The sequence below is a fragment of the Eurytemora carolleeae genome, unplaced genomic scaffold, assembly GCF_000591075.1.
Source record: "Eurytemora carolleeae unplaced genomic scaffold, Eaff_2.0 scaffold283, whole genome shotgun sequence".
Taxonomy (NCBI): domain Eukaryota; kingdom Metazoa; phylum Arthropoda; class Copepoda; order Calanoida; family Temoridae; genus Eurytemora; species Eurytemora carolleeae.
In genome coordinates, this window is record NW_019396323.1 from 133,079 (window position 1) to 144,472 (window position 11,394).

The 11,394-nt window shown below is 33.7% G+C and overlaps 1 protein-coding gene across 1 annotated transcript; it reads right to left on the reverse strand.

Moving 5' to 3' along the window:
• Positions 1–1,638: 1,638 nt before the first annotated feature.
• LOC111700930 (notchless protein homolog) lies at positions 1,639–11,151 on the reverse strand. The gene is made up of 13 exons (XM_023472013.1): positions 11,108–11,151; positions 10,869–10,918; positions 10,561–10,620; positions 10,142–10,276; positions 9,232–9,419; positions 8,736–8,855; positions 7,525–7,645; positions 6,698–6,838; positions 5,436–5,514; positions 4,519–4,628; positions 3,975–4,107; positions 2,895–2,976; positions 1,639–1,878 (listed from the first exon to the last, which is right to left on the reverse strand). The coding sequence occupies exons 1-13, from the start codon at positions 11,149–11,151 to the stop codon at positions 1,639–1,641; spliced, it is 1,503 nt and encodes a 500-aa protein (XP_023327781.1).
• Positions 11,152–11,394: the final 243 nt, after the last annotated feature.

Below are 11,394 nucleotides of genomic sequence, written 5' to 3' on the forward strand. Positions count from 1 at the left end.
ACATTCCTAAGATATAATAGGTGTTAACTAAATCTTGTAACTTGATGGCTTGCTGTGTTAAACAGAAAATTACAAAACTTTTTTTCTTCCGTTTTTAAAAACTATATTAACAAAGTATAGATGGTACAGTGATCACCAGAAGACTATAGAATGTGAAGACGATATTAAAGCAAAATTGAAGTGCATTTGAAGTTGTTACAACGCAAAAAGCTTTACAAGAATGTTATAAAATCACTTATTAAGTGAAATTGGTCTAATTACACTTCACAATTGCTGTATCTCATGTTCATGGACTATCAAAGTCATAAATTGAGTCTAAAAGTCGACTTCCTATTCCAGAGTTGTCTGGTTATCACTGTAGAATATTTTTATTAATACATTCTCAATATTTACACTATAATAACTTTACAAAAAGCATTTTTTTTTGGGGAGGGTTATTAAGAGGGGTCAACAAGGAAAAGCAAATGTCTCTACTTATTTAATTTTTTTGGAGAAAAAGCCAAATTATTTTCTTGCAAAAAAGACACTGTCTATAAAAATCTGTATTTCAACATAAGGCTCAGGACATCGGCTTTCCAAAAAGTGGCTTATTTTGTTCACACTATCAAAACTGAACGAAAAATGACAATAACACTGCATGAAAAAATCCCCAAAAATTGCTAAAAATGAAAAAAATCGCATTTTTTTCTGTGGGCATGCGATTTCACAGTTGGAAAAAAATTTATCTTGCATTTTTGTAATAAGGTTACCTTTATTCATATGAAAAAAACCTTAATGAAATGTGTTGCAGTGTCGACCATTGACCGCCATTTTTAAAAATGTTGTCTGCGATGAGCGCGGTATGTTTTTCTATTATACAGTGATAACCAGAAAACTCTGGAAAAGGAAGTCGACTTTTAAACTCCAGTTATGACTTTATTTAGCCCAATGAACATAAGACAGAGCAATTGTGCAGTGTAAACAGACTCATTTCCCTTTATAAGTGATTTAATATAACTTACTAGTAAAGCTATTTGTCTTGTAACAACATCAAATGTACTTCAGTATTACTTCAAAGTCGTCTTCGTATTCTACAGATTTCTGGTTATGACCGTATAGGGGGTTAACCACAAAGGATGAGACTTCAGAGACGATTGTACGGAATTTGTTTTGTCTATTTCCTTGCATTTAAGGTTCCTTGTAGGCCAAAACTGGCTTATTTCTGTGCTAAATCCCCTAGTCAACCAGCAAAATACTCAAACGAATGCAGAAACCAAAAAGCAAGCTTAAAATCGTCATATTTTTAGAGTTTTGGGTCGTCTTTACAGTTTCATCTTTTGTGGGTACTGGGTAAGCCTTTACTAGATATTGGAGTAATTCCTGAAAATATTAGGTCGACACCTAGCTTTAATTCTAAAAGATAAAGTTTAACAAACTACTTAACAAAGTAAAAAGATTTTTCTTATTGAAAATATTTTCTTAAAAACAATTCGGTTAAAACAACAAATATTAAAAAGAAATGAGAGTTTTGGACAAAACACCGTCTGAAATAGTCGTTTATTCGTAAAGTACATCTTTAAGAGTTTTTTTTGGACATATGTCGGTAAATTTTTTATATTTTGTGTTAGTGTTCTTGTAAAATTACTATTCTTTTTTAAATTAAAGAGTGGCGTGGGGGGGNCCTAATAGAATAATGCATGCAACTGCCACCAAATACAACACCAAACAAGTTTTTATACAGTTTGCATCACTGCAATGATGACGACTTTCTATCGTTATCACTTTAGTGATACAAACGCATACCACTGTACAAATATCTGCACAAATGACCCTCATCACCTGAACTATGGTCATCGGACCTTTCCATTTTCTGACATCCACACCCTCATCGTACTCCTCCTAATCATGCATGGTCATCGCTGTAAACAGGAGGCAGNACCATTTATTCAACACTTTTTAACCATGTACAATTGTACATAGTACTTATGGAAATATTGGTGCTATCTTTAAGAGATGTCTGTAAGCGGGAAAATTATAAAGTAGTCTGGTCCTCACACTTGATTTTTATGCATGCACATTTAATCTAATTTTTCAATATTCTTGTAATTTGTTTAGGGAAACAAGATCAAAGGATTTGAGTCTTTTCCACAAACACAGATGTTTTAATCCTATATCTTTGCAGCCAATTGTCGTAGACCTCAAAGGTAAATCTCAAAGGTTTACACCATCAGGTTGCAAAGATATAGAGATTAGAAAATTTGAGTTTGTAGCAGAGACTTAAATTCTTTTATAAAACATCAACCTTTAACCAAAACTTAAGCAGTTGGAAATAATTGAATCATTGAGTTCCAGCAGTTGGGAACTAACAATATTCAACGATAGATAATAATAGAATATTATAATGGAATGTTGAAAAAATTTATAAAGTCTGTATGGACCAATGTTATTTAAAATTTTTTTTTGCATCATCAATGATTTTGCAATCTTTGTAAAAAAAACTGAATAAAGAAATGTAGAAGGGGCAGAAAGATTACGAATTCATGCATTTTGAAAAAGGAAAAGATAGAAAGTGAAGGAGATAAAAAATAGCAAAAACCTGCAAATAAATAAATAAGCTTTTCAAAAAAGATAAAGCTGAAAAAGATGTACAGATCTTTCGAATTCTTTAAAATGATTTCTTCCTGTTTAAAAAAGCATCTTTTTAATAAACTATCAAAAAAATTCCTCCAATGAAAAGAAATTATTTCTATGAAGTCTGAGGGCAAAATGTTTTCATGATGTATGTAAGCTTTCGAATTGTAGAGTTTAAAAGTTTAACCGACGAAGGGTAAAGAAATCATATCAGCTCTAATGACATAGATTTAAGATTCAAAAGTTTTGCCATATGATACCCTTTAACTTGGGTGAAATACTACCTGGGCCTCTCCAGAGTCATGCCCGGTCACTAGAACCTTCCCGTCAGGACTAAACTTTGCTACACGTATCTCAGGAGAGTTTCTAAATAATAAACTTTGCTACACGTATCTCAGGAGAGTTTCTGAATAATAAACTTTGCTACACGTATCTCCGGGGAGTTTCTAAATAATCTACTTTGCTACAGGGATCACAGGAGAGTTTCTGAACAGTAAACTTTGCTACACGTATCTCAGGAGAGTATCTAAATAATAAACTTTGCTACACGGATCTCAGGAGGGTTTCTGAATAATAAACTTTGCTTCACGGAACTAAGAAGAGTTTCTAAATAATAAACTTTGCTACACGGATCTCAGGAGGGTTTCTGAATAATAAACTTTGCTTCACGGAACTAAGAAGAGTTTCTAAATAATAAACTTTGCTACACGGATCTCAGGAGGGTTTCTGAATAATAAACTTTGCTTCACGGAACTAAGAAGAGTTTCTAAATAATAAACTTTGCTACACGGATCTCAGGAGGGTTTCTGAATAATAAACTTTGCTTCACGGAACTAAGAAGAGTTTCTAAATAATAAACTTTGCTACACGGATCTCAGGAGGGTTTCTGAATAATAAACTTTGCTTCACGGAACTAAGAAGAGTTTCTAAATAATAAACTTTGCTACACGGATCTCAGGAGGGTTTCTGAATAATAAACTTTGCTTCACGGAACTAAGAAGAGTTTCTAAATAATAAACTTTGCTACACGGATCTCAGGAGGGTTTCTGAATAATAAACTTTGCTACACGGATCTCAGGAGGGTTTCTAAATAGTAAACTTTGCTACACGGATCTCAGGAGGGTTTCTAAATAATAAACTTTGCTACACGGATCTCAGGAGAGTTTCTGAATAATAAACTTTACGCTACACATAAACTTTGCTACATGAATCTTAGGAGAGTTTTGTAATAGTAAACTTTGCTACACTAATCTTAGGAGAGTTTCTAAATATTAAACTTATTATTAGAAACTAGAGTAAAGTGAGCTATATATATATACCTAGCTATATTAGAAACTAGAGTAAAGTGAGCCATATATATGTACCTAGCTATATTAGAAACTAGAGTACCACAATCTAGATCTAAAACATTAACTCCACCATTGACTCCTGCTACAGCAACTAGACTCTGACCAACTCCCTCCCAAGTATCAACTCCAGAAGAGAAAGCCGTCTCACCTGGATCAATAATCAATTTGATAAAAAAACAATTAAAAAAACTCAAATAATCAAATTTTTTCCCAAGGTTTTACAAAACTATGGTGGAAGGAATTAAGTTTTTGCCAAAAATAAAGTTTTCTAATCCCAATATCTTTGCAAGCTGAGGGTGTAAACCTTAGAATCTAAGTTTGAAATATCTAAGTTAGATATTTCAATCCTAGCTTGATTGAGTTTAGAGTTTATAGTTTGAAATATGAAAGGCAAATTGGGTTGCAATGATATAGGGACTAGAAAATCAGCAATTGTGGCAAAAACTCAATTTCGTTTCTGACAATAAGTTTAAAAAATATAAGTTGTTAAAACTATTTTTAAAATTGTTTCCATTCTTCTTAGAATTGAGATTTCCTTTAACATCTATTTATTTATAACCTTTAAGAATTTTATTAAGATGTTCTCCATTTTCAATATTCCAAACACATAGAACACCATTTTTATCACAGGAGAGAACTCGTTTTTCATCACAAATCAACCGAACATCTCTGAAAAAAAGTCATTTAAAAATTTTAAAGGGACTGAAAGCTTTTTAACTGAAATAATTTACTTTGATTAAATTTTACAATGTTTTTAAAAATTTATATGATATCAGATGGAAATATTTTGAGATTGCTATATTTCTTGTTCTTCATTTTTTCTTGATCGTTCATCCTACAATCATACTTAGGCTAATTTTGAAAATAAAAAGAATTTTTTTTTGGATGTTCTTGTAATAAGCCAATTTACAAGAAAGAACTACTTTTCCAACCATGTANGGCTTACTCTTCAGTTTTTTAGTTTTAGTTTTCTTATTTCACAACTGGAAATGTCTGATCTTGCACATAATTGATCAAGCTGTTTTAAGGTCAGGAGGAGGGTAAGCTTAATTTCAATAAAAAAGATGAAACTGAAGATTTATAAACGTTACCATTTAAACCTTAGAGGTTAGAAAACTCTTTGTGTTTATCTCTCAAATGGTGTTCAAATTGGTGTAAAGCTGTAGTGTGCACTCGCGTACAGTGTGAACTCAACTCTGCTGACGTAACACGTCCTTCTCAAGAATACCGAGTTTCATTTGTCCAAAGCAGTATTCCAAATTTTTAATCACATTTTAAAAATTCTGCATCTTCAGGGAAAAATTTAAAACCAAATGTTCAACAATTTTCAAGTGTTTCTCTAGATGAGTCTGATATCATTGATCAGTTTCAAGGGAACAGTTGTAAATGTGTTCGTTTTCTTCTCTTTGAATTCAACAATATTTAAACTATACTGAGTTGTTTTAATATGCTTTTACAATTGACCCTACAGTTTACCTGACAAAGCTATTGTGCCCTTTGCAGAGTATTTCCGGTCTATCTTGATGAAATATTCTCACGGTTTGATCTAATCCTCCTAAACAGCTCAATTATTTAATCATTTATCATTCTCGGTAAAAAGAACGGAGTGTTTACCACAAACTCTGATTTTTTTCCAACCAGATGTCGTAGACCTTTGGTATTTTAAACTATGAATTATGTTTGATAAAAAAGTTTGAAATGTCAAAGGTTTTCATGTTGTACATGGTGTACATGGTGTACATGGTGTACATGGTTTACATGGTGTACATGGTGTACATGGTGTACATGGTGTACATGGTGTACATGGTGTACATCACTTTGGAATAAAATGGGGATTAAGAGTTTGAATTTGTTTCAAAAATACAGTTCATTTTTTGAAATAATTGTTTTGGTTTAGTTTGATTTTACGTAGTTAAGTTTGGTTCTGTTTGGTTTGATTTGGTTTTGTTTGGTTTAATCTGAGTTATTAGAAATGGTTTGATCAAATAGATTATCAAGTACAATAAGTGGCAACAGAGAAATGGACCAATTATACAAGACGTCACAAGTGTCAAATATAACAAGGAAAACCAAATTTTCTCAAATTAGTTGACATCTTTTCCAAGACTAAATAAAAAATTGTTAAAACATAAAATAAAGATCACATAAAATTTCACCTATTTGTACTGTAAGATAAGCACTTTATTCAAAAAATTTTCACTATTATTAATAACTTTTTCGGACACATATAAGTGTTGACAATTGTGACGTAAGAATACAGCTGTACTGAGTGTACAAATTCTAGGTTGCCATCTATTGTACTAGAATCTATTTGGGTTTGATCAGTCTTCATTAATCTAATCGATTTATGAATTTTGTTTGGGGTTGCTTGGTTTTGTTTGATGTAGTTTAGGCTTGTTTTTAAGCATTATTTGGTATGGATTGATTTAGTTCGGTTTGGATTCGTTTGATATAGTTGGTTGGAGTTGGTTTGATGTAGTTGAGTTTGGTTTGAGTTGGTTTGATGTAGTTGAGTTTGGTTTGAGTTGGTTTGATGTAGTTGGGTTTGGTTGGAGTTGGTTTGATGTAGTTGGGTTTGGTTGGAGTTGGTTTGATGTAGTTGGGTTTGGTTGGAGTTGGTTTTATGTAGTTGGTTTTGGTTGGAGTTGGTGGGAGTTGGTTTGATTTAATTTTGTTTGTTTTATCTTAGCTTGTTTCATTTGGGTTGAATTACGACAAGTTTAAAATAGAATCTGAACCTGACACTACAACTGAGTTTGATGTTACAGCTAGAGAGAGAACAGTTGAAGAATGCTTCCCAAGCAGAGTCACAGTATTAGATACCGTGTTAAACACTTTCACACACCCATCAGAGGTGCCAAACACAGCTAAATCACAGCCTAAACAAGAAAAAATTAAATCCTTAAGATGCTAAATTACAGCCTAAACACATGTAAATTACAGCCTAAACACAGGTAAGTAAAGCACAGTCAGAACATTGCTAAATCACAACCTAAGCACAGCTAAATCACAGCCTAAACACCGCTAAATCACAGCCTAAACACAGGTAAATCACAAACGAAACACAGACAAGTTTAATCCTTAACGCGGCTAAATCACAGTTTAAACCCAGCTAAATCAAAGCCTAAACACAGGCAAATTAAATCCCAAACAGTATTACATTAAATCCTAAACAGATTTAAATCAATGCCTAAACCCAAAACTCAAAAAACCATTATAAAGTTCAACGTTCGGGTTTCTATAAAGTAGATGTAAATAAATCTTAAAAAAGCTTTTTCATCTTGGGTAGATAATATTTATATACAGGGATTTTAATTAAGATATTTTTTGCTGAAACAGGGGTGTATATTTTCCTGAAAAATCATTGCCCCCCCCCTCTTTTGAAAACAATTTTCCCCTCCAGAACTTATGTCTGTTTTTTAGGATTTTATTCCCTGATTTGAGAAAAAGAAATGATTTTTAGGGGAAATAAATAAATTTTTAGGGGAAACAAATATGAATAGACACCCCTGCAGCTGACATGAGTTGAATACTACCCCTGCAGCTGACATGAGTTGAATACTACCTATATTGAGTTGGAGTGCACTGATAGGATGAGGTTCAGGGGGAGATGTGAACTGTGTAATCCCATTCTTCAACAAGGTCATTCTATTCCGGTCATCCGGCGCAGCTGTCATAACTTCACCCTAATAAAGGAACAGTAAACGTTATTTGAAGTTTCACAAAGGCCCCCTTTAAACCATTGTTTGATAGAGGCCTGCGGAGTTTTTCTTGCTCTTTAAACATGACTTGCAGAATTATGCTGCAGAGACAATGAAGTAAATTAACAATGTTCTTTAACACTTTTTAGATGGAAAACCGCTGAAATCTTTCTCATTGCTACTTAGATAGAGGGTTAAAGGATATCTTTGTAAATCGGACATTATGTCTACCGTTTCCTTTAACTTTGAGTTGGTTCTATTCCTTAATCCAAAAATTTGGGTTTTTAGGTGCATTTTTAGAAAGGTGAAAAGCTAAGGGCTACTAGAGCTACTACTAACCTTGAACTAGCGCGTATGATGAGAAGGATTATTAACCTTGAACTAGCGTGTATAATGAGAAGGATTACTAACCTTGAACTAGCGTGTATGATGAGAAGGATTATTAACCTTGAACCAGCATGTATGATGAGAAGGATTACTAACCACTAACCTTGAACCAGCGTGTATGATGAGAAGGATTATTAAACTTGAACCAGCGTGTATGATGAGAAGGATTACTAACCACTAACCTTGAACCAGCATGTATGATGAGAAGGATTACTAACCTTGAACCAAAGTGTATGATGAGAAGGATTACTAACCAGCGTGTATGATGAAAAGGATTACTAACCTTGAACTGGCGTATATAATGATAAGGATTACTAACCTTGAACCAGCGTGTATGATAAGAAGAATTACCTTAAACAAGCTTGTATGATGAGAAGGATTACTAACCTTGAACCAGCGAGTATAATGATAAGGATTACTAACCTTGAACCAGCGTGTATGATGAGAAGAATTACCTAAAACCAGCGTTCATGATAAGAAGGATTACTAACCTTGAACTAGCGTGTATGATGAGTAGGATTACTAACCTTGAACCAGCGTGTATGATGAGAAGAATTACTAACCAGCGTATATGATAAGAAGAATTTCCTTGAACCTGCGTGAATGATGAGAAGGATTACTAATCTTGAACCAGCGTGTATGATGAGAAGAATTACCTTGAACCAGCATGAATGATGAGAAGGATTACCTTGAACCAGCGTGTATGATGAGAAGGACCTAGAGAGAGAAGTTGATCCTGTTCCTCCATACTGCAAACTGCCCAGACTATCATAGTCTCGGAACTAATACTGCTCAAGTAGTTCCCATCCTAGGAGATGCAATTTTAGAAATAAAAACAAAAAAACTTCAGAAAATTACAAGTGACCCCAACAGGGCCACGTAAAGTCCTATTGTTACATGATCCGATACAGTACAAGCATTTACAGGTACCGACAGGTCTTGTGCAGGTGCGTACAAGAGCATTTGTGTAGGACTAGGGAGGCACTTTTTTGTCCCCCCCCCCCTTGGCAACATTGTGCCCCCCTTAAAAATCCCCTTTATGAAAAAATATTGATACATTTTTTAACTATGTACACTATTCGATCATATACACAACATGGGGGGGGGCGGACCCCCCCCCCCCCCGTACCCCCCAGGCCTTGTGTATAACCTAGCAAAAAACTAAACAGAAATTAACCAACTACCTCTGAGAAGTCCATATTAATGATGTAACTGGTGTGCCCAGGAAGAGCAGCAACGACCTCGCAGGTTTGTGCTGACCAGAGGATAACCATCTTGTCCTCTACTGTTCCAGCAGCTATATACGACTCAGTAGCCGATACACAGTTCCAGCTGGGGGGACGGTTACGTGTCAGTTTTGTTACTTTTATACCTGCAGATATATTCATGTCAATTAGGGTTTCCAATCGGAATTCCGTTTTGTAAGGAAAATTGCGCCTAACAGTGCGGGATTGCACGCAACTGTGCGGAATCGGGCGCAACTGTGCGGAATTAGGCGCAACTGTGCAAGTGTTCTCGTATTGCAACTTTGAATTATACATTAATTTTATAGTTAAAAAGAGGTTTATTTTCAAAAGAGACATTTCTACTGCAGAACTAATCAGAGTTAAAAACTGTAAACCCAGAAAAAAAACGACAATATCTTCCACAATACTGATCAGGTAAAGATTTCAAGGGAACCTTTGTGAATCGGGCATTGTCATCTTTACATGGAGAGTCACTTAAGATTACGCTTGCAGTCCCTTTGAGAGACATTGTGAAAACGTTATTGTGAAATTGTTCTAACGACGTCTCATATACGTACTTCAAACAAACATTTTGTTAATAAGTTTGTGTTTTGAATCTAAAGAACAAATAAATCTGACTATACTAACATCAAGGTTGTATAATAAAGTTGGTTACTCTAGATGCGCTGTAATGTACGAAAAAATGTCGTCTCCTAAGACAGATTGATAAAAATATCATATGTCGCCACTTGCACCTCAATAATCAGGGACCTCATATAAGGTTTTTATCCTTCTATCTGATGATGATATTTTCCGTTGATTGTAGCGTATCGAGAGTATCCAACCTTATTATAAAACCTTGACTAACCTTGGCCTGGCTTCTCCCAGATGCCTAGTTCGTCTATAGACAAGGTGACCAGCCGCTGTAGTGACCCCATCCAGCTCAAGCCTAGGACTCGTGTAGTGTGCGGGTTCAGATAATTTATTGATCCCAGGAATCCACCTGAAATATCGTAGTTGATTTGTTAAGAGACTGTTCACCTTTTTTAAATACGCACTTTGCACTGAAAAGTGATATCATAATAATACCAGTCTACAGCTTAAATTACCGTCAACATTGTTAGAAAACCAAATAAAATTTTCAAGATTTATTTTCAAAATCTTTCATTGACACTTCATTCAAATAGTGCCAAATTTTTCATCGATTAGACTTGACAAAGAGAAATTTGTACATTTTTATGTAGTTTTCAATAATTTTTGTTTAATTTTTAAAAATTTTTGTCCAACCTGAACTGGCATCCCACAATTTCACACTGCAATCGTCACTAGCTGATGCAAGGAGTTGTCCTTAAAGTAAAACACATAAATTTCACTAAAAGGGGTTGATTCATTTGGCGTACTAGTCCGTTTTGCCTTGTACAGTCTGTATTTTTACTGTACAGCTGGCTCTGGACAGAAATTCGGCCCGGTACATGAAATGGCATTGAATGTAAAGTAATCTTTTTATTTTTTTTTTATTTTTGCTTATTTAAGTTTTGAAACAAAACAAAAAAATTTGACAACTTTTTCAAATTTATTTATCTTGAATTTTTTACCTGAGGCTGAATATTTCAATGAGTTTACAGCTTCCTTGTGGCCTGTTATTCTACAGAAAATACACATCTTAATCAAATATTCTTTTTTTTCTCTACAGTTAAATACGTTCTACAGGAAATAATTTCACTCTAGTTCAAAATCTTTAAAACCTTAATGAGGAACTTAATAAGAAAGCCAAAGAGACTGAAAAATATTTGTTAAAAACGTCATAATAATGTTTCATTTAAAATGTTCATTCCTAAAGAGTTCTCTCCCGATCTCATAAACAATAATGGTTCCCATCCTGAAATTGTAATTATTGTTATCATTATTATCATTATTATTATCTTTATAATTAATATTAATATAATTGTTATAATTATTATTATTAATGTATTTATCATTATTATTATTAAAATTATTTTTAATTATTATTATTTTTATTATTATTATTATTATTATCATTGTTAACTCTATAATCAAAAATTTTAATTTGAAATGTTTTAAACTTTTTTTCCACGGGCAACGCCGTGCCCTTCAGCTAGT